This window comes from Diuraphis noxia, unplaced genomic scaffold, assembly GCF_037042655.1.
Source record: "Diuraphis noxia isolate RWA-SAM2 unplaced genomic scaffold, SU_Dnox_SAM2 contig0002, whole genome shotgun sequence".
NCBI lineage: Eukaryota > Metazoa > Arthropoda > Insecta > Hemiptera > Aphididae > Diuraphis > Diuraphis noxia.
This window is the reverse complement of record NW_028301712.1, coordinates 62,773,033-62,800,801: the sequence shown is the minus strand read 5'-3', so window position 1 is coordinate 62,800,801 and position 27,769 is coordinate 62,773,033. Positions and strand designations below refer to the sequence as shown.

The 27,769-nt window shown below is 28.0% G+C and overlaps 2 protein-coding genes and 1 pseudogene across 4 annotated transcripts; 1 reads left to right on the top strand and 2 right to left on the bottom strand.

The window, feature by feature from the left end:
- Positions 1 to 461: 461 nt before the first annotated feature.
- Positions 462 to 26,971, bottom strand: tilB (touch insensitive larva B). 2 transcript variants are annotated; one of them, XM_089219526.1, is made up of 10 exons: positions 26,777 to 26,971; positions 21,837 to 22,004; positions 14,141 to 14,315; positions 10,105 to 10,283; positions 9,877 to 9,976; positions 8,895 to 9,125; positions 7,790 to 7,955; positions 5,524 to 5,588; positions 1,043 to 1,199; positions 462 to 966 (listed from the first exon to the last, which is right to left on the bottom strand). In XM_089219526.1, the coding sequence occupies exons 1-9, from the start codon at positions 26,784 to 26,786 to the stop codon at positions 1,052 to 1,054; spliced, it is 1,242 nt and encodes a 413-aa protein (XP_089075652.1). In that variant the 5' UTR covers positions 26,787 to 26,971; the 3' UTR covers positions 462 to 966; positions 1,043 to 1,051. The 2 variants fall into 2 exon arrangements, with proteins under 2 accessions (XP_089075652.1, XP_015363678.2); XM_015508192.2 differs by having other exon boundaries at positions 463 to 1,199; positions 26,777 to 26,970.
- Positions 12,285 to 14,005, top strand: LOC149058762 (uncharacterized; annotated as a pseudogene). Its single transcript, XR_016190267.1, has 2 exons — positions 12,285 to 12,753; positions 12,824 to 14,005. The product of XR_016190267.1 is annotated as an uncharacterized LOC149058762 (transcript).
- Taf5 (TATA-box binding protein associated factor 5) lies at positions 15,346 to 18,397 on the bottom strand. Its single transcript, XM_015508191.2, has 2 exons — positions 17,218 to 18,397; positions 15,346 to 16,693 (listed from the first exon to the last, which is right to left on the bottom strand). The coding sequence occupies exons 1-2, from the start codon at positions 18,127 to 18,129 to the stop codon at positions 15,590 to 15,592; spliced, it is 2,016 nt and encodes a 671-aa protein (XP_015363677.1). The 5' UTR covers positions 18,130 to 18,397; the 3' UTR covers positions 15,346 to 15,589.
- Positions 26,972 to 27,769: the final 798 nt, after the last annotated feature.

Here is a 27,769-nt window from a genome sequence, read left to right as displayed (position 1 = left end):
TCAGAATATCAGTGTTGGACGTTGGTTGTTATTGTTTAACGTTTAACTAATAGTCAATATAATAGGGTTTTTAGAAGATCATGCAACACCAAGAAATATACATTCATTCACAGACCAAAGTGGAAAAGTGTGACAGAGAATTTAATCCTTAGGTTCTCTAAAAATGTAAGCGCTACAGTAGCGTCGCTACTTTCTTAATCTTATAATTATAGGATCATTTTTTGAGCCAGCAATATCATCAAAATATGAAATCTAATATCTTTTTTGATTACATTTTAGTCTAATTATCATATATAATAACTACCATTTTTTTTTTATATATACCTATTTATAAACGATTCATTAGTTCTTATGCCTTATTGACAATGCTGACAGCTCACATGCATTTTGTATTAACAATAAAAAAGTATATGTACATACTAAATTGTATAAGGTTAAGTTATGAATGTTATGATATTATAAGAGTCTAACATTAGGTATTTATAGCCTTATAGGTAGATACCTAACTATTTAATAAGTTGCGGTCTTTACTCTTTATTTTATTATATTGAAAAAAAAACGATATCGTTCGTAATGCTTGTTGCTTGTAGCTTGTGCACCATATTATGGTACGAAAGTAGGCAAATAATATAAAATAACAAAATGTAGACAATTGCAGTATAACGTCGAATGGAATATAATTATTTTCACTGTTTTCAATTTACAAAATTATAACCAATATACATTTTTATGAACTTTAATTTCTTCAACTGTGGTAATAACTAATACCTAATTGAGGTTAATTAAAAGAAGTCAGCGGGTTAACTGTATAACTTACTGTATACATATAGCATATAACATTGTGTAACGTATCATAATATAATACATTAATATCTGCGTGTCTTTTTTTATTTTAAGCAATGAAAAAAAAATGAATTTTCATATTTTTATCTACTCTATAAATTATACCTTCGTGGCTTCAAATACCTATAGATCAAAATGACTTATAAAGTTATAACAGTTATGTAATAATTTATGTACACAGTAAGTGGTAGATACTAGCCTTCGACCTTTATTCTAAAGGTGGTACTTCTGAATCGTCGATGAAATCATTAAGTTTTTCGTTTTCCACTTTTTTTACGCTTGTCGGTGAATTGGTTATATTCCAAAATTCCACTTGCTTTTGGCTATCAAGTACGTCATCCGTTAGTTTAGATTTACTAAAAAAGTTGAACACATTTTTTATTAAAATTCGATATCTATAATATTAAATCCAATGCAAGATTTACGTGCACTACTTGTCAAAATCAAAATCAAATGACAACTATTTAATAAAATAATACCATCATTTATCTATACTGACTATACTATTCAATACCGTGTTGTATATCGTACAGTATTCATAATAGATACCTACAGTAAACTCGTTTATCCGAAAGAATAAAAATATGTACTAGAATATTTATGTAGTATAAAAATTGTAACGAGAAATCGTGCCAACACAATAGTAATTGCGACAATAACGTTTGAAGCATGCACACACGCTGCGAGTAGGGATGGCCGTCGCCGAGTTGACAGCCGACCAGTAGCCAGTACACTTCCGAGTGTCTGCCATCACTTTAAAAATGCATGTGGCCGCAGCAGATTAGTATTTTAAAACATCAAAGTAAAATAAAATAAATATTTATATCATTACATGAACCAGCTACAACGATCATCTTAGAACACATACAACAATGTGAGCAATGTAATATTCCCAAATATACAAGCAGAACAAACGATGAAAAAATAATCATCGCAAAACATCCACCTACCACCAAGGCCCTGGCTCGAAGTTACGAAACATAAGATTTAATATTACATGCCAGCGATCACCTGATGTAATTGTTTTTAAAATATAGTCTCCGTTAATGCCATAGTCATAAAACGGTATAGCACATCGAGTCCGTTCGTTTAGTGCAGTCGCGTCTCCTTTACTAAAAGTCTAAAACACGTTTCTCTCTTTCTCTCTCTATCTCTGTTCGAGAATACGATTCGTTCATACATCATACTAAAACTCCCTGTGGCAAGTGTTACACATAGTACAGCCACAAACACTGTCAAAGTTTTAAGTTACCGCTATCAACGTACAGTTGTAAATTAGCTCCATAGACCACATTACTGCTACATAATACACCTCTGCGGCTCTGCATAATGTATAATACCAGACGATCCATGCCACCATATCATTATATCTACTATTCCGAGTTGGTCATATATACATCGATGCACGATGCCAACAACTGTATTCCTGAACTGTAGCCGATCGGAACCCGAAATAGTAAAAAAAAAAATCTCTAAACACTATCAGGGTATTTGAGAGCCATACAGAATCGTTACTGGAAAGTGCCAGTCGAAAAAAAAAACAAAGATAAAACAACATAAATCATAGCAATGACAATAATCGTACATTCAACAGCTGGAACCACAGTGGCTCAGTGGCCACTGAGAGAAGACAACAACAGCCCGCACTACCAGAACGACGAGATGATGGTAGAAACATACAAAAAAATACCCAGGTCAGTGGTTGAAGATAATATTATAAGACAAGAAGAATTAGTTGAAGAATGTATTAACAGTCAAGTGACACGTACAATTGATCGTATACCCACGAATAATAAGTCAGTTATAGTACTCGTATGTACAGTAGGTAGGTACAGTGCAAAATTGCAGGAGAATTGATGCAATTATTGCAGATAGATATCGGAGCTATATTTATCGCATTAATTAAAGAAATAGAAGATGAAAATATTTTTAAAAATAGCAGTATTCATACACTACATGTTAGCGGAATATAAATCAGCAATGCGATACCTATAGGAAAAAAAATTTACAAAATATGCCAAAAAGTATTCTGTAAGTGTACAATACGATCAATAATCCTTATAATCCTATATGATAACTTCATACAAATACAACATTCTAATGAAAGAGGCATCATAGGAACAGATGTACTCAACAAGTACAACACACAGATAAACTTCATGACCAAATCATCAAGTGGAACGTGGAACACTCAACGTCGTTTGCAAACATATAGCTCCAAAGCTCTTTCAAGAATAGTCATAAAGGGAAATTCAAATCAACCAGGAGGATGAAATCGGCGTAACTATAGACATTTAAACAATGGGGTGCTGAGACTCCAGGTTTTTGTGATTTAATGGGAACTAACTTTTTAAACAATTTTTTAAGGTGCTACTTTTGACTAAGAGCTAAAGATTCAAAGCACACCCCTCCCCCATCTTGGTTTTCCAACGGAGGAAGAAGTAAAAATTGAGAAAACTCAACCAGAAGAAAAATCAACAAGTGCAGAAAACAAAAAAAAAAAAATTGCGCTACAGATAAGCCAATTCAAGAGGATAAAACAGAAAATTGGGCATATCAAAAGAGGATTGCCCGAAAGGTTAAAATAGGACTCAAAGAGTAAACATCATATAAGAAAAATCAAAAAACCACACACATACATGATATAACTGTACAAATTTATCAGTTGAGAAGAACAAAACAGAGAATTTTAGATTTGATTTTGATTTTGATTTTAATTCATATTTATTTTTCAAAATCTCAAAAAAAATCTTATCAAAGAGGAGTATAACGAAAAATCGTGCCACTAGTTTGCACTACAATAATAATCTCCGTAATCCGTGTATTATAATATTACTAAAAAAAAAAAGCGGGTAAGTCGTGGATGTCGCTCTACTGTACTGTAGGTTACTGTAATGGATCAATGGATGGGATTAAATTTGAATGCAATGATAGGTATCATTGAGAAAATTTTTTATGAATTTCTAGCTTATAATAATTTGCGAATTTTCGTGATTTTTACGTATATTGTCAAAATTAAAAATTGAATGCATGTAAAAAAAAAAATGTGGCTATATATTTCTTTTATTTTTCAACTGCTATTGCAAAACTATATTATGAGCCTTGTATTAAATTCTCAGATCTTAGAATTAAAAAGAAAAACATTTATGAATTTTGATCTAAGATAATTTGAACATTGCCGTAATTTTTATGTATTTAGTCAAAATTTGAACTGTAAATACTTATAAAAAAAATGTGTGACTATATATTTTTTTTATTTTTCAAATGCTATTGTAAAACTATTTTAGGAGCCTTGTATTCAATTTTCAAATCTTAGAATTAAAAAGAAAAACTTTTATGAATTTTGATCTAAGATAATTTGAACATTGCCGTAATTTTTATGTATTTAGTCAAAATTTGAACTTCAAATGCTAATAAAAAAAAACCGTGCCTATGTATTCTTATAATTTTTTAATCACTATAAGAATAATCTATGAGGAACTTTGTATTAAATTTTCAAATATTTTGATAGGGCCAAAAAGTTTTTAATCGACACTTCAAATAAAAATTTTCATTTCAGTCGTCTATAAATATCTCAAAAAAAAATCAAAATATTTTGAAAATTAAATCATGTAAAGAAAATGCCAATCCTAATAACTGGTAAAATTTTCAAGTATCTAGGACTTATATATATTTTGAATAATAACAAATATTTAAAATCGTTTCAAGATAAATCTTTATCGGTACGCTATTTCGTAAAAATTTAAAATTCAAACGCACTTAAAATTTTTCCTATAATGATGCTTCGAGTTTTCTCTATAGCTACTTGAAGGAAAACTTATGGAACACTTAGTGTTGTATTTTTAATCCTTAGTTATAAACGCAAAAATTTTTATGATTTTTCAACTTCAAAATTACTTGCAAATTTTCGCGTTTTCGTAAAATTTTGAACTATAAACGCTTATTAAAAAAAATTGTGACTTACGATTTTTAATTTTTTTTTATCTACAATAAGAACAACTCATAAGGAACCTTCTATTAAATTTTCAAGTTTTTTTGGTCATTCAAAATTTTTTTACCGACACTTCAAAAAAAAATTATCAAAAAAATTGAAAATTTCAGTGGTCTATAAATAACTCAAAAACACTCAAAATTTTTGAAAATTAAACTGTATATAGATAACACTAACATAAACATTTGGTGAAAATTTCAAGTATTTACAGTGATTAGTTTTTGAATTACAACCATATAAAAAAATCGATTTGGTCGAAAACTGATTTTGCGTAAAAATTCCAGTTCTTCTGTCATTTTTTTTTTGTTTTTCTCGATTTTTTTAAAACTGTTGGAAAATGTTTACTTTTGACCTCTATAATGCACCAAGGATCTTCACTTTTACATCGGAAACCACCCCCAAAGTTTGAAATCGAAGCATTATTTCGACTAGTTATGCTGTACACAAACACAAAAACAAAAAAACACACATCATTGTAAAATCAATACATTCATCACTTCGTTCAGAATCTAAAAGTGTATTATATATTTTATATTTATTATGTAAGTATATATACTAATATTCTTTCGATCAATAAAAAAATTACCCTGGGACCTATTACCGTAACCGTATAGTCATATTATTATTTCTTTATTTTTTGTATTGAGAGATATATAAAAATATATAATTATGAAAAATTAGAATTTTACTTTTCATTGCGAAAATCATTTTCTTTGGCGCATTGTTTTTTAACCGGACAGATTATTTGTTTCACCTGTAATAAAATAATATAATACATATTAAACACAATAAAAAAATGAACATATCTAACACGAAACGGATAGACGGGAAGCAGGCATCTCAAACGAATTGCGAAAAAAAAACCCGCCTACGAACGACCCCGGAAAAAAATCCCCAACCCTAGGAAAAAAATCCCCAGACCGCAATATTACTCACAACCTCTTGAAAATGGTTGAACATATATTTCTAAACGTTAATTATTATCTATAATTAGCACATTATTAATATTTAAACTAGTCTTAAGTACACTCGGACATCTCTTAAAGAACTAAATTCGAACAACGCCAACGTATAAAATTTGAGCACTCTTTTTGAAAATGATAAACAAATCCGATGTGCGCAGGCTTAGGTTTTTTACCATCAGTTTTAAAAATTTCCACCATTTCCATAGTGTTGTCGTTCTGTACTTGTGTAGTGTGTGTTGTGTCCTAAATGTGTACTGAGACCTATAATATGTGGTGCACTAAAAAACGTTGCTAATTTTTATTGTACAATACAATGTTTGAACATGGTCATACCCGATACCCATTTATTTTAAGATAAAGAGTATCAAAATTATGTTTGTGAGCCCATTACAGATAAGCTAGGTAGTTGTAACCTTTTACCATATCTATGCCTTTGGCTGCATACTAGTTGCGTCCCGAAAATATTTACGAAAAAAGGTCTAATCCGAATTGCGGCCCGAGTTTATTTTGGGTACAGACGAGTTGCGGCCCGGGTTTTTTCAATTCTAGATAATTTACCTAATCTTAACCGAAAGACCTATCATGCAGTGACTTGGTATACTTAATAAGTACGTCCTGATATCTTCAACGGATGTAGAACGAAGTTTTTCTCGATTTTAGAGTATATTTACTGAAAATTTAAGTCTTTAGTAGTCAACTGTAACTCTTCAGGTAACTTTGAAATATTAAAAAATATACTTAATTTATTTTAATTTATTATTGTTCATGACTTTTTATTTAGATGAGTGAATGTTCGAAATGCAACATCCTACTTTATACAAAATGCATAGCTAAATATCTACATTAGGTATACATCAATTATTTCAAATAAATATATATTTAATACATTTTTTTTTCCATATTACTCATTTAATGAATTATATATATTTGTCATTTTTAAATTAAATAAATTTAATTAACATGCATTTTTGTTAGCATATTTTTGCATATTTGAATGAAAATCAATGCATATTAAAACATAATAAAATATAATTACATACATATAATTAATTTAATTTTAAATTCCGGGACGCAATTCATAGGTAACTCAAAAAAACTCGGGCCGCAATTCGTATGCATCCCAAAAAAACTCGGGCCGCAATTCGGAAGAAATTTTTACCGCGGGACGCAACTAGTAGCCACCCATGCCTTTTACCCTATAATATATATTATCAAAGGTAACCGGTAGGTACAAACTATACTGCACACAACAATCATATTAAATAACATTTGAAAATCTAATATATCGTATAAATTATCGTCAAAATGTTACAAAAAACTTAATATTTTATTTCGGGGATTTAATTTTTACAGACTTATACCAACATAAAACTAGTTTACAAAATATTCTGCTTTGGATTATAAAATTAAAACTTAATGATGTTGTTGTTCAAAAAAGTAAAAAAACTTAAAAAATTATAAGGATAAAAAATATTTAAAAATATAATTTTTTAATAAAAACTTGGTTTTTCTAACAACTTTTCAACAAATTTATTGAATGATATAATATAATACCTATACGTATTTGTAATTCAATATTAATAATGTGGTAATTATAGATATAATATAAAATGTTTAAAAAATATTTGTGAATGAGGTTTTGAGTAATATTGTAGTCTGAGGATTTTTTTCCTAGGGTTGGAGATTTTTTTTCCCGGGTTTTTTTTTCCGATTTCCATCTCAAACATCCTGTCAGAAGCCCTCCACTCAGACAACATAAGACATTAAGACAAATAATAACCTTTATTACCAAGTCCAACCTTATCAATAGTATTTAATATGTAACTTATATAACATGTAAATAATTTAGAGTTAAACTCATTGCTGCCAATGGTCATAGTTGCCGAGACTTAATTTAAAAAAAAAAAAAAAAATGAACATATTAACATAACATAACATATTACATATTATTAACATATTTTTTTATCCATTATATAACGATGATATTTACTTTAGGCATAGTTATTTCCAATAATTTTGAACCAATTAAACGTTTCGCATTGGATTCATCCACTCTTACTTCTTCGTCCAGCACTAGTTGCAATATTTTTTTTCGTATTGTAACCCTCACGTACGTGGGTTGAATATCTAAATCCAATTCATTAGTGTCCATGAATCTAAACCAAAATATTTAACCGTTAAATGTTACTATATAGCGCGACTGCAGTCTTAAGAGTAAACTAACATTATTTCAAAGAGTACCTTCCTATATAATAAGTTAAATGTTTTTGAAAGTTTATTTTTTACAAAATTTAAAGTCGTTTGAAAACCACATTTTTTTTAAAAAAAAACATTATTTTTCTATAATTAAAAAGTTTTATTATTTTCTAAAACCATATAGATGCATTTTTAATTTAATATTCTGAAAAACAATACTTTCTGAGAAATTCAACATAATTTATGGTAGGCGGAAAAAAAGCCCAAAAAAATAAACACACCAAGGAAAAAAAGGCAGAAATATAAATATAAATGTGAACACTTATATACCGTTTTACACTTTTACCATTTTATCCTTATAATTTTTTAAGTTTTTTACTTTTTTGAATGACAACACAGCTTAGTTTTAATTTCATTATATATTTAATATCATATACACACTATATCACAATCACACTATACCCAACAAAATATTTATACTATAATAGGTATTATTGTTATATTTTTAGTCGACTGACCTGCTGTGACTATTATTATTATTATATGACTATATTATGTAGGTAGTAACTAGTAGGTACCTACTATTTTTGTATTTGAGTTTCCGTAATCCGTATATCAAATTGCCTATATTTGTTATACTTTTTTTCCTTTGGCTTTTTTTCTGCGATTCATAATTTATAGGTGAAAATCTAATTTCAAACGAGTATTTACCTAGTACCTATAGACCAATAGACCTATACCTAGTCAATCATACTATATTACTATATAGACTTCTATATGAATCTATCAGCTCACTAGTTTTCTACGAAATAGTATTGGCTTATTGTCTTATAAAACTTTAACATTTATTAACTTTAAAAGCGTTTACAATAATAACATTATTATAACATTGATTTTACTTGTACACATGAACAGTGAGCACATATTTGTTGTGTTCATTCTCCAATTTGTACGGCACTTTAGCTTGGTTTAAATTATACGGACGACCGTCTTCAGCGAATAATTTTGGAGTCCACTTTTTTTCTTTGGGTGTTTTTTTCACTTCGTCTTGCTTTCGTTGAGCTCGTCTGCTGTGAAGCGCCATCTCAACGCGACATTCTGGAGTGTTTTCGCTAGGTTGATTCCAAAAACTAAAAGTTGTTGACATTTTATAAGTTAAAAAATTAGTGCCTATATAATATAAATTACAAGAGAACATTTTTACTGGGGGGAGGGGAACTTTTTTCAATAAACCTCACACCATCCTTTTACTTATCTTTAACATTTTTTTCTACATCTGACAAGTCTTTGTCTCATTTGATTTGATACCTACATTGGTATTATTACTCACTTATTTGGCGCCTTTCTCGAGAGGTGGCGAGAAGTTTTCAACCCACGTCACCATACAAGTATGCAATGTGTAAACAGTAACCACAGGTCCACACACCCAATATCACACCCATAATACGAAATAAATGGCAACATCAAACAAGAAACGAAGAGTCATAAAATTATTAAACATGAATATAGGCATATAGTGCTAAATAGACTCATAAACTTAAAAAGAAAATAACTACCAATGAATCACTACGAATTAAGATAGTAGCTGTAGTATTAATTATTATACTAATCAATCTTATATTTATTTTTAATACATATTACAAATGATATTGAATTATACGAGACATAAAAAAAAATCAATTGCATCTGTATGTTAATTGAGTAATACAGCACCTCATAATAGGTATATATGATAAAATTATATACATATAATAATATTTTTTTATTTATACATTTTTTAATTACCTAATATACTTGTACATCATTAATTACCAACATTCTGCAGTAGCCAAAGGCCAGTAAGTAAGTACTTGGTACTTATAACATTTTTTTTATACATACTCTTCATCTGTTTCTTCATAATTTTTTTCGTACGTTTCCAAAGTTTCCCCTGCAGTATTTTTTATAGATTTTGATGTATTTTTTTGTTCTAATCTGAAATCTATAGTGAACATAAAATTAAATTATTCTAACATAGTAGGTACCTAGTTCAATAAATAAATTAAATATCAGTATTAATTCATACGCATATATTATACGTATTTTTATATTTTATTTCTAAACATTTACTTTCATAAGTTTTTTGTTGGGCAATGATTTTACGTGAAACATTTGATAACTGTTGTTTGGCGACTAATTTATCAAATGAAGTCACATCAGTTCCGTCAAGTACGTCAATTTGTGGTAAAGTTCCAATAACATACTCGCGGTATCCTTCATAATCTGTACAAGGATTTCCAGTGAGATACCTGAACAAATTAAAATATAGGTTTATACAAACACTTGTGAGAAAATTCTACTGTGGCAAAACAAGATTCAATGAATCCAGAATTTTAGTAGGTAAGTTGGTAAGTATCTACCCAATACTGTGAGTAAATCTAGTTTATCAGCTCTCAAGAGGCCACTCGTATAGCATTAGCATCGACTAGGTAATTGTAAATTCGAAAGCTGCTCGTAATTTACTTAAGTTATTTTATAATTTTTATATCAAAAATCCAATTTTCCTTGCAAACTTAATTACTAAAAAAAATAGTTTTTATCACTATACTAGTTACGTAGGTGCCTAACATTTTTTAATGCGTGGGGGACAGCTTAACAAAATAAATCAGAATTTGATATCTGTTAGGTACTTTATACTAACCACTAGGTCGTTATTACTATACAGAGGCGGATCTTCGATATTTTGATATTGGGCACATAAATTGTATAATTTTAATTTTAATTAATAGGTATATAATAGGCTTATATTAAAAATAGATATCGATAAGACACTATAAGGCCTATTTTATCAGTTTGAATGTGAATAATGATTATAATAATTTATTAATAGTCGGTAGTATTATTCTTATTAACTGCATTTTTCATTTATATAATACACATAAGTCATAGTTACTTAAAAAAATTGACAGGGGCACGTGCCCCTATCCTGAATCCAATACTGTTACTATATCCCGTAATCGTAATAATATCTACAAATAATTGGTTATAGGTACGCAAAAATTTCATAACTGTTTTCAGAAATATCATTGTTTGTACTTTTACTGAATTGTAAATGCGTAACATTGCAAAAACTGTTTCACGCGGGAAAGAACCGAGAACGCTACAATTATAACTAAGAAACGAAATTTTCACCACATAAAAAGGAGAATTTTGTCTGTGCAATATCGTTTTTATTTTTTCGATATCAGAACTACAAAAAAAGTTATTCATGCTTAAAAAACACAAAATTAATGCATTATAAATACATATATATAAAACAATAAGAATTTTTTTTGTATAAGTAATGTCGAAAAAATAAAAACGATGTTGCACAGACAAAATTCTCCTTTTTATGTGGTGTAAATTTCGTTTCTTAGTTATACTTATAACTTACTGTATGTCTGTATCTTTCTCGGTTCTTTACCGTGCGAAACATGTTTCACTGCAGTTTTTGCATTGTTACGCACTTGTAACTTGTAAGACGGAGACAACACATGCGGGTGTAACGTCCTCTTAATAAAGAATATTTAGACGATATGATATAATATAACATGGATAATATCAGGTAGGCTACCTATATAGTATATTATAGGACATAGGTTAGGTATATTATTAGATAGGTAGCTTTCTTATTAATTTTTTTCTAATTCACTCTATTTAATGCGTACCTACTACCTAGTACCTACATACTTTGATTAGTAAAAAGTATTTAGTACAATTGATATACCAGATACCTACCTTCTTACCGTAGTTTGTAGTCCGTAATTACTTTATTAATATCTAATAAAGTGATTAACTTTCAACTATATAGTATCTTCTAAGTAATAACGTAATAACCAATATAGAGATACAATTTTTGTATTGAAAGTTATTGAATACCAGTAAAAAAGTCCCCGTTAATAAAATCATACGAAAAACATGACTGTACATAATTATTAATTGTATTATTTGTAAAATAAATGCCACTATACCTATTTGTCAACAATGTATTACATGGTATAGGTATTATGAGTAAGTTTCAAAAACGAGTAGTTGATATTATATATTATATTTATATAATATTAGTATATTACCTGGGTATTGGGTAATTTACGAAATAAACGTAATATAAATAATATTTTCACTTTATCTAATAGGTATGGGTACTGGGTAGTGGATACTGTACCTACACCTTACTTATCTATCTATTTTACGAGCCTGTACGAACGTTTGTCCATCCATAAAATTGAAAATATTGATGTGCTCACTATTTGTACGTTATTAGTCTGTATTTGATCGATTATTCGTGTTTTTATTCGTTTTGTGCTTCGCGATGGAAATATTTAAGTCTAATAAAAACAGTTTAAAAATTTCTTTAAACGGTTATATGTATACAAAACACAAAGATTGTAAACAATTTATTCGGTGGAAATGCGTAAAAAGTAGTTCTTTTAAGTGTCCAGCTGGCAGCTATATTAAAAACAACAATAAACAAAAACAAAGTCCTAAGTATTCGTCACGAGCATAACCATCATGTGGCCGATCAAAATAATATCGAAGCGGTAAAATCTAAAGCTGAAATAAAAGAAATTTCCAAGGTTTCTGGTTCTACGCCAATTTTCAACAAAGTAATTAACAAAATACCAAAACTAGTCTTAATGAAAATGCCTACAGAAGAATCAATAAAACGAACTATCCGAATGTAAAGAAGTGGAAATAACCCTGTCGAGCCAACAGATATTAACGATTTAATTATTGAAGGTATAAATTAAATATTTATAAAAATAAAATTCCATAGTAATGTATTTACATTTTTATACATACATTTTAGGAGAATGGTCTTTATGGAATAGTCAACGTTTTCTTTTATATGATAATAAATCTGAAAACACTAATGAGAGGATTATAATGTTTGGTACTGACAACGTGATACATTTATTGAGTCAATCTAAAGAGTGGTATATGGATGGAACTTTTGGACTGGCACCTAAAAAATTTTTACAGTTATATATTATTCGTATAAAATACAATTGTGAGTATTTAACTGCAATTTATTCATTATTACAAAGAAAAACACAATCGACGTATGAAAAAATGTTCAGAATACTTTTGAACGAATGTAATTAACGTCAATATTACCCCGACCCAGTTAAAGTGCATTTAGATTTCGAAAAAGCTGTTATTAATGCTCTTAAAAATATTATTGGTAGTCACATAACAATAATGGGTTGTTTTTATCATTTATGCCAAAGCACTCAGAGGCATATACAAAAATTAGGTTTAGAGACTAAATATCGTACAGACGAAAATTTCAACCATTTTTGTGCTATGTTAGATACCTTAGCTTTTCTCCCACTAAGTCACGTGAAAGAAGGAATGGATTATCTTAAAGCTGTTGTTCCTCCAGACGCGGAAGACTTAGTTGATTATTTTGATTCGGTTTATGTAAGTATTGCGTAGAATAGGAACTGATGACGATTTAAGAATTTGGTTTCGTCGACTTCCTCCTCAATACCCTCCTCCGACGTGGAATGTGCACCAAACTACCTTACTGGATTGTAGTAGAACCAGCAACGTGTGTGAAGGTTGGAATAATAGGTTTAATCATTTGGTTGGGCATAAAAATCCATCGATTTGGAAATTATTGAAAAATATGAAAAACGAAGTGGGGGCTGATAACGCCAAATTAACATTGAGTGAAATAGGGCAATTAACTTACAAGCGACCACATAAAGGGCATATAATGCAAACTCAATTAAAAAATTTATGCGAACAATTTACTAGGGGAGAATTGAGCGTTGATATCTTCTTGACAAATATAGGGCATAATATAAGAATGAAATCTGATTAAATTTGTAATAAATGTATTTTTTTCCTTAACTTGTAAAAATATAACTATACTTATACCTGCAACACATAATTTTGTAAAATTTTTGTAACTTGTAACTTTTAAAATATACCTATATAACTGTAACATATAATTATTAAATGTTGTAATAAATGTAATACCTAATTACGTACCTACAATGGCTACAATCATGTTTTTTCGTATGATTTTATTAACGGGGATTTTTTTTTCCGTTTACCAAATTATTAGTTATGTCTGTTATGAGTTGTGTTAAGTTACAACTAATCATAATTTACTTACAATGTTCTTAAATGTGTGTTATTTTTTAACGATCCAATACTATCAAGTTTCCCTATAAAATTCATTGTCAAATCTAATTTGTTTAAAGATTCACATCGGTCCAAGTTTTCTACTTTTTCAATACAATTCAATGCCAAATTTAAATATTCTAATTTCTTTAATTTGTTCAAATTTTCTGAAATCAAACATATTTTAAATAGGAAGTATTATAATATATTATATAATATTTTATATTCTAATAAAATTATGGATTATGGTTATATCCTATAAATAATCCCAGATTAAGGGAGGGGATCATGGACTCGGTCATCTGACCAACAAATATCGAATGTAATGGGCCTCTTACTGGTAGTATGTTTCCTACAATATATAGATAATGGGTGGCTCCAGGCCCAAAATTATATAAATCCGGGCTTGTCTATATATAAGTCCCTATACATATAGTTTATTCTACCAATAAGTGTACTTAAAATTATTTTTAAAAAATGGAAAATAGTAATATTCTGGGAAGTTTCTTAAATAAATTTAACTACACTGCTTACACAAAACAAATCTAAAATCTAATTTTGAGGTAATTATAATTCACTGATATGCCCACTATCATCAAAGTGCTCAGACTCAAAAGCATGCTTATTTGTATGGAATTAGCTAACACAATTAACAATTGTATTTCAAATATAAATTTAAAGAAAAAAATGGTGTTTAAATTTCGTATTATACTAGTAATATGTCTGAACATATAAAAATATTGTAAAAACTAGAAATCAGGGTTGTAAAATATATTTTTGTAAGTTGTATAAAATAAGCATTAAGTAATAAAGGTAAGATATCAGAGGATCCATGCAACATATATTATCATTTTAAATGTTACTTAAATATTTTTAATTATAATTTATAATACTGAAATAATTAATTTTCCAGTCCTATAATACCTATGTATTACCTAATTAATCAAATAAACCAATCAAAAATTGTCTTTTGAAAAAAATATTTAGGCTTATTAATATACCATACACTATTTTTATAAGTATATGATATAATATGATCATTTTGTAAAACATTCAATAAAAGGTATTTTTTTTATGTACAAACTTAAATTTAATAGTACATAAATTTGTATTAAGTCATAAAATATAACATGTATTCTTTATACATACTATTTACTATTTAGTTATTTTAACAATAAAAAAAACAAAAAAAAAAAAAAAAAAAAACAATAATTTCCTAATAATAATTTACTGTTATAAAGAACACAACTGCGTTTTGAATTTTGATAAATGTATTACACATACCATAAAAATATTTTAGAAAATAAATTTTACTTACAAGTTACAAATACCACAAAGAAGAATAGTTACTTATACAACCTAGTACTTAATTATAACATTATTAAATAATTAACAGAAAGATAAATGTGGTAAAATAATAATTGTTTTTGGAAATTGACAGTTAATTTGATTGAGGAGAATTAAATGAACATACACAAAACATAATATTTCGCCTTGAAAAAAATAGATGTATAACTGGTGAGTTCTTTGTACCAAATGCTCGAAGTAAGTACTTGGAACTATCATTCATAACAGTAGGGTTATGCACATTCATTTCATCCAACGAGAGATCTTCTAAAAGTTTTGAATAATCCCAGAGCATTATTTTACAATCATGAGAGCCAGTTGCTAAAATAGTACTGTCTCTACTAAAGGTAATTGTATAAATAGGTCCTTTATGTCCAGTAAGCATAGCTACTAAATGTCCATGTGCAATGTCCCATAGAAGTACATTGCAATCATTGCCAGCTGATGCTAAAATTCGTCCCTCGTTTGAAAAACACAACGTTAAAATTTCTCCTTTATGGCCAGTCATTAATCGCACTTGTTCTCCGGTAACACAGTCCCATAAACGTACAGTTCTGTCACTTGACCCAGTTGCAATATAATTTGAATTAGGATGAAACTGACAACAATCTACATCTGAAAAATGACCACTGAACAATCTTAGTGATTGATAATTATCTGTTGCCCATAGTCTTGCTGTGCGATCTCTACTAGAAGTGGCAAAATAATAACCATGTAAACTGAACTTGACATCAAATACAGGATGATAACTTCCTTTATATGCAACTACACATGACCATAATAGTAAACTCCAAAGTCTAATTGTACAATCTTCTGAACATGACAACAATAATGTTTTATCAGGGCTAAATGACACTTGATATACAGGACCATAATGTCCGAGTAATGTACGAGTGGTTTCAGCTGATCTATCATCAAGTATCCTATGCATTACATCGTCTGATTCCAGATCAATATCAAGCAGTTGATCAGCTGTTTTCATGGCACGTAGTTTTTGAGGTACTAAGCTCCATACACGTACTCGACTATTAGCCATTCCTACGGCCAACATTGTGGCATCATCACTAATTGTGGCACAATTCACAGCATTAGAACAATTCAATAATGTATAACAACATATAGAAGGTAATGTTTCATGGTTTAATGCCACTCGCTTAGCAGAATCTAAAACTGCTTGAACTTTAATTTTTTTATCAATCTGAAAAATATAAATATAAAAAAATTATTATTATATATAACAAATTTGGTGAGGATTACATAAGATTCCCATAAGTTTTATAATTCAAAATTTATGACACTTTATGTAGAAATTAAGTCACTATATTTCTACTACATATAAAATAAAATATTAAATGAATATTATTTACATTAATTAATATAATTAAAATATACATTTTTCACCCAAACAAACAAAATTATTTCATTTAAGTTAAAAAAAGCTGATTTATAACAAGAAGAAAATTTTAAATTATCATAGGACCATCCTGATGTATTTATAATATACCTATTGAAACATTTTTACTTCTTGGACTCTATATGTCTAAGTTTTAAAAATATAAATTTTTATTAAATTATAATAGGTAAGATTTCCATTTCAAATGTTTCACGAATTCTAATTTTTTTTTTTAATTACGATTTAATATAAGTTTAGACCTGGTAACTAATATTAATATAAGTTTTACAAATTTGTTATTTATATGATAACTATTTATAAATATTTACCTCTCTCAATTGTGGTAATGGCATTCTATCTAATGATGGAGCATTAGGATCAATTTTAGTTTTTTTAGATAATAAAGGATTAGACTTTGATTTCTTTTTTTTTGGTTTTTCACTCTCTTGAGTTTCTTCTTCATCTTCATCTAAGTTGACTGTTGCTGCGGCAGTTTGTAAATCAGGTTCTTTCAATAACCCATAATATACTCTGGATTTATTGTCTTGTCTAGTTCCTTCTCCGATCATTCCTCCTGCCACTGCATCAATTTGTTGTTTGTTTCTAGCTATTCCTTCATATACATCAAAAAACAAATTTTCTTGAACAATATCTAATAAGACAGTTTGTTTTTTTTCTTTCAAATGTCGTTTTAAAAGAGATAATGTATCTCTAGACATTCGAACAACAAATTCGTTTGACTTGTAATTGCTTATCAGTGCATTATCTTCTAATTCTTCTTTTTTTGTAATGATCGCTAAGTTTTGAATGTCAGCTTGATAGTAAGATTCTTGAGCTGGTCCAAACTTTTGCATAAACTTTACAGCTTCAGCTTCATGACGATTACAAACAAGGTCCAAATACATGTGTACAAATACTGGGTATAATACACATCCCAACTCATGTTTGTAAATATCTAATGATGTTTCAACAAATTTTGATAGAGTTATATAAGCATTCTCATAAACTGATGGATCTCCTTGAGATTTAAATATATTTAATGCATTACTAACATCATGTTCTGAAGTATTATATGCAGAATCTGTCAAATTTGCTTCTTTTTTCAAAGTTTCGGCAGTAGAATTTAAGTTATACTTTTTGAGAATTTTTAATGCAACACATAAACTAGTCTTTTTATCATCTGGTTCTTTAGGAGCTTCATCAATCACTGGCTTAATATCTGGTTTAATATCTTCTTCCATTTTCCTAAACAATGTTATTAGCTTGTAACTATTTGTTTATGTTTAATTATAATAGGTACATTCACAAAGCATAGAATCATAGAACAATATTATTTCATGATAAATTATAAATTACTTAAACACAGAAATATTATATTTTTTGAAATTAAGTTCAAACGTATCACTGTAAATTCAAGTCTTAAATTTAAATCACTTTTTAAAATTAATTAATGTAAGAATTTTGAGTCTTAACGTAACTTTGTTTTAATTTCGGTCACTTTTAAGAATGTATTATAAAAATCAAAAATGAGCTTAAAATGTGTAAACAAATATTTTTCATGATAAGATTTTATTCAGTGTGTACAGCATAAGAATTATAATATTCTTCATGGTGCACAGCTTGTCAGCAGTGTTGCCGTTACGTCATGTTAGTATGTTACACGTTCGAAATTATTATAGTAATATACATATATATATATATATATATATATATGTAATATGTATAATATATACATATCTAGTTTTTTAATTATAGTTTTTTGTATTGTACTAGATTACTAGTTTACCCCATGTCTTTATTCTACGGTTTACCTATTACCATACCAAAATTAAAAATATTTTTTACTTTAACGTAGTTACAAAATGTTCATACAAAATATGAACATACGTCAATATTATGCGATCTTATAATCCTGGACAAAACTCGATGAATGATGGGGGAGGTGGGTAGGGTATAAAAATATTACATTATTAGAGTATAATATTATTTATATTATATTATCACAGAATATATTGAAATTAGATTGAATGTTGTATACTTGTATACTTGTTAACATTATAGGCCATAGTCCCCCTCCCCCCAAGTGCCCCATGTAAATTCATCCGCTACGTCCCTGCAACGGAACACTATTATTATGTACATAGTTCAGCACATCAGCGTCCTTTCTCTTATGTCCATAGAATATTGTACTAATAAGTACTTACTAAATACTAGCTGACAGCTGTATATTGTATTACACGATTTCACCCGTCAAAAATGAAGAATATAATTTATAAAATATAGGACTAAGGTTTCTTTTGCACAGATTATCTTAATTAAATTTTTTACAGTTTATTTAATCTGTGGTTTTAGTCTAAAGTTTGTATTTCTACCTCATATTAATGGCCAAGCTGGCGTTCAGTGCCAAACCAGCGACTATGTACCTCTGTGTACTTATTCGACCGATACGATCAATTTTTCTGTGATGGATTGTACAACATTATTTTATCAACTCATCTTTAAAAGTGTGAAGTTTGGAAAAAAAATGTTGTGTAACCCCTATATATACATGATGCGCCATTTGTGAAATGTTAATATGATGTCATGACATTTTAAGTCTCTAGCTATTATGGTTTAGCTTTAGAGTCTACGTTAATCAGTCAGCCAGTACTTGGAACACGTTAGATTGTAATATATTCCTTGATAGTATAAAATAGACTGTATACACTATCTCAGTAAACAATTGGCCACTATAAATATTTTCCCAATAATTGTATACGGTTTATTTTCAAATATTAGACAATAATGAATAATGTTTATACAAATATAAACAAATATTGGTAATTGAAAATTTAACGAGTAGTGTTGTTCTATATACTATACCAACTACAGTATAGACGTATAGTGAACACTACAGATTTAAAATGTATGAGTATTTAATATTGTTACCGCAATCCATGAGGCATGAACATAAGAAACAGTTCGCCATCGCCATCACTCTGAGCAAAAATTCACGGAATCAAATAATTTTATATACCTAATAAAATATTATTTATATTATATATAATTAATTTAAAAACAAATTTTTTCTCAAGACCAAATTTTCTTTGATTGTCTGTAAGAATACTTTTAGAATAAAAGTTATCGTTAAAAAGAAAATACATTTTATGTAGCTATATGCGCAGGTTTAAGTATTTTCATGATTATCAAGAATACTAAAATAATTATCATTATTTACTGAAGTCTGTCCTAGTGATATTATCTAACATAATGTTTGACTTATCTGAGTTATAAATTAAAATTTATATTATTAAGTTTAAAATTTCGAAAGTTATATAAAAAAATTATATCTCTTATTCTATAGTTCGTATATTCTTAGAAATACTACAATTTGATCGAGGACAATTTGATAAAAAAAAAAAAAAAAATGTTTTATAAATGATTCATAAATCATAAGCTTAAACCAATTAAATTATACATTAGAATAATTAATCAATAAATGCATTATGCATCCTATGAAGCAATGCAATACACATAAAAATCACATCACTGCTGTTCGGAGCGCATTCTGACGGATGTCATAAACTTGGATCATTTTTTTTTTAAACTGAAGCAACAATTATTATAATAATAAAATAATAGCATCCAATAAATTAATCAATAAATAAATATATAAATAAATATTAAATAACATGGAATATTCATGTTTTTACCTATTCAAAATTCCATCATAAACAATAACGATATTTTTAATTATTTTGATATCGTTCATTTTATGATTTTATAAATGCAACTTATTTAGATACAATACAAGTATCTTTTATTTAAACTTTAAAGTGACAATAAAAACTGATACGAATATACAAGATACAATTCAAAGTTAGGTAGATTGATAAGAACTAAGATAATGTTTTGGTTAGTTATTATACCAGTGCCGCAACTACAAAATTCACAAAGCACTACATCAATAAATAAGAATTCAACATTTTAGAATGATAACCCAATTTAATTACATAAATATAGAGGTCAGCCAAAGTTGTTATGCAATGTATATCTTCCAAACCAATCATCAAAATAAACAATATAACAACAAAACTTAATAAGTTAATTTTTTATAATTTTTAAAATTTGAAAGCTTAAACAATTACTTAAATTGGTTGAAACAAATATAAATAGGAAACAATGTGTACTAAAACTTCATTCTTCTGGCTTTTAAATTGGAGAACTATGATATAATATTGTCTAATGATAATTCAGCAGTGCGATGTTGTTCTATGTTTAGCACTAGCTGCTATGTTTGACAAGCATGTTTGTCCCATTGAATTTCTTAAATAATTTTTTATTAGATTTAATTTAAAAAATGATCTTTCTGCGGTCACAAACTCACAACTGTAATTGGAAGAGTCAAAAAAAGCATACAAGCTGATAAAACTTCTGAATACCTAGCTATAGTTTAAAATCATGTACAATATTTTTATTGTTGGCAAATCGTGGATGGACTTTAAATTACAAACATATTATATATTATAGTTCTGTACTTCTGTGATATTATTATATATAATAATAATAAATAATATTATATATATTTAATATATTTATATTAATATATTAATAATAATAATATAGATACATCAGCTGTGCCTATAAGCCTATTATTAATCAATTATTTTGTCATGAGACATATGATATAATAAATTAAAATTTTAGGTACCAATTAGCAATAAGTACCTATATAAATAAATTTCAAAATATTTTCGTTAGTCATGATTTGTGAGGTTTGAATCAGTGCCTCCAAGTTTATTTTGTAGGCCCTTATAGACAGGGCACCCCCCTCCCGCGGTAATTGCGGCCCTGTGTTATACTTTTACAATTACAAGTTATAAATGTAAATTAATGTAACTTTGATACACGTTGTGTAAGTGTGTAAAAAATTACACAACCTTGTGTTTCTGTTTATTATGATACTCACCTATTTTAAATATTAAATTTGATTGCAAAAGTAATATTTTTAAATCTTTACACCAATTTTGTAAATTTTCTATTTTAGTTATATCTTCCTGGTGTAAAGATATTTCTTCTAAAGTGCCGATCTCTCCTTCGTTATGTTCAGAGCGTTTCCTTATAAGTTCAATTGTAACTGGAAAAAGTTTTGACATAATATAGAATATAAAATAACCAGTTTAATGTTATTATTGCTATTAAATATTATCAAAAGAGATTCAAAAATAAAATGTATAGACATTTACTCTGTTATTACACCTATTACTGTTTTCTCATTATAAATAAAATTATATTTTGCGATTTCATTGAAATTTGAACAATTTAATATTAAACATAGTAGGTACATACAATCTATATTCAGCGCTTAATTGGAAAAAATAAAATAATAGGAGCTAGCATGTCAGCACACTGCTTGTTTTCTCTCTCTCTAGCTCACGGTGGAAACATTGACAAAACATATTCACACAAAATCATTTGTTTTATGTTACTAAGTACCTAATATTAGAGTAAAGCTCTAGCCCCTAGCTAGTATTACAAAAATTACAGAAACAATATTTTCGAGAATATGCCATAATATCGATTTGTTTAAACATTGTACTAAAATAGTTTAATATTTATTTAAATTAAAAATTTATTTTACAAATTTACAAATTTTTTAAGTCAATTTTAAAGTCAAATTATACCTACTAAAGCATAAAGCCGGTTAAAAAAGTTAAAAAAGTTACTCGAAAATCATAAAAAAAGATATTAGGTGAATGCGTTTTATTTATGTTATAAGCATATAATAGGTGGTAGGGCTGAAAGAGAAAACAAATATATTGCGTTGACATAATCTTAACTCTTAACTCACAGACCAAATTCAAAACGAGATCAACTGCTACCATCATTGGCATCATTCATCAACACTACAAAATACGCGAAGATTAAAACAAGACCAACACTGCATGTGCAGTAACATGTCACAATGCATGAGCAAAAGTTCCATCGATCTTATTTATTAAAAAAAATCCCAAAAAAAACATTTTTACCTTTAGTCTAAGTACCCGTATAATATATACGTTTAATTTATTTATTTATAGGTAAGGAATATTATTATTGCACTAACTTTAATCGTTGTTCGAGGATTGGGAACACAATATAACGTAATAAAATAAATACCAGAAACACTGGTCGGCCTTTTCTCGTCATAAAAAAAGCTAGTACCTAATAATATGCCAGTTCTCCACCAACGTTGACACAACTACGACCGACACTAGTTGGCCCACGCTCGCAATTCACTCGGTGCCCGTAGTATGTCACTATATGTCCGTACAACACTGGCCTCCAGTGCTAGTTTTCCAGTACTATATATAGTGTAGTACAGTACTGGCTAACACCTTGACGGCTTGGCTAGTACTGTTTTCATAAGCACCAGCCAACTGTCGGGTAGCCAATAGATACAGGTGCAGTACTGAGTCTGTTGTGAAGAACAGCGTAAGTCATACATTTCCAATAGGGACGTAGGGTGTACCTGTAGAAATTATAGTTAATTTTCCCAAAATCAAAAGTAATTCAACACAGCCGTTGAAAGTCATTGATACGATTTTTTATGACCGAAATTAAGTTTATACTTTGAATATTATACTATATTATAAAAACAGAAAATTATTATGCCGGGTATTGGGTATTATACGTGAAATAAAATTACTGGTCGAAGTCTATCAATCAATGTACGCCTCATAAACGTACATAATATTATATTGTCCATAGTAAAAAATGTTTTTAAATATTTAAACACTCAACCCACAGCTTTATTTACCTAAACATTTTAAAGTGAGTAATTAATATGGAAAAAATTAAATCATTTGATTTGTTTGTGGGTTGGACAATAAATTTATTGCACATATTTCACAGGTTTTATAACAGAAGTCTGAAAGATCTCATAAATGAAAAATAAAAAGACTGCAGTTGTTAAACGGATGCAAAAATTACTTTTTACAAATTTGGTTATTTGTAAAAAGGCATTGAAAAAAAAATACGCACCGGAACCGGACAATAGGCATATAAATCGTAGGTCCTAGCTTTAATGATGACAAAATAAAGTTTCTTTTGCTAGTTTAATATTAAGAGGACGCCACACCCGCATGTGTTGTCTTCGTTTTACAAACTTATAGCATAGCAAAATCTGTTTAGCGCGAGACAACTTTACTCCCTTTGTATTTATAGTAGAATTACCGAAATTCCACAACGCATAGGTAAGAACTTTATCTGTGTCATAGCGTCGTTATTTTTTTTAAAACATAAATACAATTAAAGTTATAAGCTTAAGAAAATACATTTATTTTTTCATTAAATAACTTAAAATTATTGGTTTGTGCTATCAAAAAAATAACGACGCTATGACACAGATAAAGTTCTTACCTATGCGTTGTGGAATTTCGGTAATTCTACTATAAATACAAAGGGAGTAAAGTTGTCTCGCGCTAAACAGATTTTGCTATGCTATAAGTTTGTAAAACGAAGACAACACATGCGTTGTGAAATTTTGAAAATTCCATTATAAATATTGAGGGAGAAAAGTTGTCCCGCGCTAAACAGATTTTACTATGTTATACGTTTGTAAGACGGAGATAACACATATGGGTGTGGCGTCCTCTTAAGATTGATCTAAAATTATGAGTAGAATATTCAGTCTACCAAATAAACAAAATTGTAAATCTCGAGTAGGTACTAGGTAGTAGGTCCGTATCTAATCAGTAAAATCGGTAAAATTATCCACGACCTAACTATTAATCAATTAATTAATTTGAATTATTTAAAATTTAAAATTAATTACAGTATCAACTATTTACTATAAACTTTGTTTTAAATTTTTAACCATAATTAACTATAAAAATTTGATTTTTTAAATTTTTTAACCATAAAATAATTTCCAAATTGATAATTTTGGTGAAAATCATCAACATTTTAACTTTTAATGTTTAAATATTTTCACCCATGAAGTGTGAAAGTAGGAAATTAAGTATATATATTATATTATATTATTTTATATATATATTATATTATTTTTAAGTAGGAAATTTTAGATATTTGGAGCATAGAGTAAAAGTGGCTTGAAAGTATTTTTTATCTTCATATTAATTTTGATTAGGTACCAACATTTACGGACCAGAATCTGGTCACCAAATGTCAGATGTCTATGAGATTTAAATGTTTTTGGACTTTTGGAGATTATGGCATGCTGCTAAGATAATTTAATTATTGGTTGATGAGATAGCTGTATTGTCGGAAAATGTACCTAGCTAAGCTAATAAAGTGTAATTTTTCTTAACTCTTAATGATACCTATTCATAGTGAAAATGTTCTGTAAGTTAAATCAAACGTTTACAGGTCATGTGCACCTAACCTTGTAGTAACGCATATTTCGATGTCTGCGATGATGACATACAGAAAAGCTTGAAACATTTAACGTATAGGTATATTATTATTTATTATATTTTACAGTGACATAATCAAATGCAAAGTTTTCGGAAAAAATTATTAATAATCAATGTACATTATATTTGTGTTGTAACAAAATTGTTTCCCTTCCTTCCCAAAAAAAAACTGTGTTCCGGATTCGTGTCTAAGCATCAGAGCAGTACCTACTCATCATTTTCCCACTGGTCACTGCCCACCTTTTTAAATGGTATATCCCGATATCCGTATATGGTATACGGAAAAGAAAAACTAAAGAAAAAAACCAAAATTATATGATCAGGAAATTAATATAATTACAACATATAACATTATAACCATGATACCTATAATCTATTTGGTGTTATCAATATTATAAATTTAATAAATTTATCATGCCTATACATTTAAATGTACTACAATTATATAACATTTTTTTTATCCAATTTATACAGCTTCTATAGGTTTTATAATATGGCAGTAATAATTATAATACTATATTGAAATTATATATTCTTATAAATCATGTTTAAGAAAAAATATGCATACCTTTATTACTTATACAGTTATACATATAGTATAAAGTCTATGCTATATTATTTTATATATATATATAAAAAGATACATATACTTTTTATTGGGGAAAATACAAATGAGTATAATATAAGTAAATAATGTGATAAAATTTAAGTTATGATTAATGTATATAAAAATCAGTTTAATCACTATTACTTAAATTTTAGTTTCAATTCCCTGTAGATTTACTATTCCTTTCAAAAATTAAAAATAACTCAATAATATAATATGTAATCAGATAAGTCTGACAAGTTAATCTCTTAATCTGTCAAAATTTACAGTTGAAATTGGGGGAATATGATGAAATCGTATAAACATTTTTATTTTTTTTTTATTTGGTTTTTTTCCACGGGTTTCTTCCGTTGGTTTTTTTGGGGGTTTTTTTCTCGGGATTCTTTTTAAATAAACGTAAGTAGTATAATATTTAGGTACTATGATATAATGCCTACTTTTACAAAATAAATGTGAAATATTGATTGTACTAAAATTTCGGGCTATGGAGTATGGACTATAGTCTATATTACACCGTAACCTGAGATTTATGAGCTATGATAATTGATTTTATTATAATTCATAATGTCAAGCATTATTTAAATACCTATTATATAATTATTATTAACTTGTAAATTGTTTATAGTTACAGTTTAGGTATTTTTATTTTATATAGGTACTACCAATAACGACGTAAAGTTGTTATAATAATAGAAAATAATATTTTGTCCTTGGATGTTGTTACCGAATATCTACCGTTTTGAACGAACAAAATATATAAACATAATAATTATATTCTTTAATGAGTACCTAGCTACTTTGAGTTTTTTAATGATATTGTAACGATAACTACGAATTACAAAAACCCATTAATATTATAATAAATTATAATAATATATTACTCACTGTTAGCCATAATTGAGCAATACGCGTGCTTGATTCACAAAAAACAAACTATTTGATCGATTGCGAACAGTTTTACAATTCAATAGTCATTTTTTATACGTTTATATCAATGAATAAGAATCGTTGCTATGGAGCAGTTGAATCTTGAGACTTTTGGGGTTCTATTATAGTTTAACTACCCTGGTAACGTGTACGTGGTTGTTCATACTCCAACACTCCATGATACAATCGTCTTGTAAATGAACCATAGATTCATAAATATATGCCCCAGACCACTATTTAGTGACCCGTAAAAAAATAGTCCACTAGAAGCGCTATAATGACTTATCATAGCTCGTTGGGTAATCTTACTATCTTAAATCGTGCCACAAATCAAGGTGGATTTATTAATAAATATTTAAAAAACAAAAATATAATAACATATTTTATGTATTTTAGTAAATTTATTTTAAATATTTTATAAATCCACATTGACACGGCCCTTATTATACTAGTATATGATATTATTTAAATATATATATATATATATTGTATATTATTATCATGTATTTAAACGCAATTTCAATAAAAAAACTTAGGGTGCATAACCTATGTAAGAAGAACTTTTTGATACATAAACACGAACATTTTTTGAGGGTGCTAATACCCCCTAAGCCCTCTCACCTCTATAAGTAACTAGGTAGTAGGTAAAGAACTATCGAGTTCATTCGACATTGTCGTCATAATATAATGACTTTTTCATAAATATTATGAACTACCCACGGATTAAGATAATACTATAATACAGAATATTATATAATATTATACATATTAATTATATTTTAATTATAATAATATACATTATTCCGTGATTTTATACATTTAACTCCTCGTGATATATTATCTGTGATTTTACAGTTATCTGTTATCATAATAAGAATATATTAATATCACGGATAATAATATAATATACTAAAATAATTAATATATATTTAGTATACTATCCGTGTACTA

Excerpts from the sequence above, each read along its gene's own strand:
- Taf5 (XM_015508191.2), bottom strand. The coding sequence starts at position 18,129 with ATGGAAGAAGATATTAAACCAGATATTAAGCCAGTGATTGATGAAGCT. Across the intron at positions 16,694-17,217 it reads CATTACCACAATTGAGAGAG|ATTGATAAAAAAATTAAAGT; the intron begins GTAAATATTTAT and ends TATATTTTTCAG.
- tilB (XM_089219526.1), bottom strand. Across the intron at positions 9,126-9,876 it reads TATGAAGAAACAGATGAAGA|TTTTTGGAATCAACCTAGCG; the intron begins GTATGTATAAAA and ends AACAACTTTTAG. Across the intron at positions 7,956-8,894 it reads CTCACTGTTCATGTGTACAA|ATTCATGGACACTAATGAAT; the intron begins GTAAAATCAATG and ends ATTTTGGTTTAG.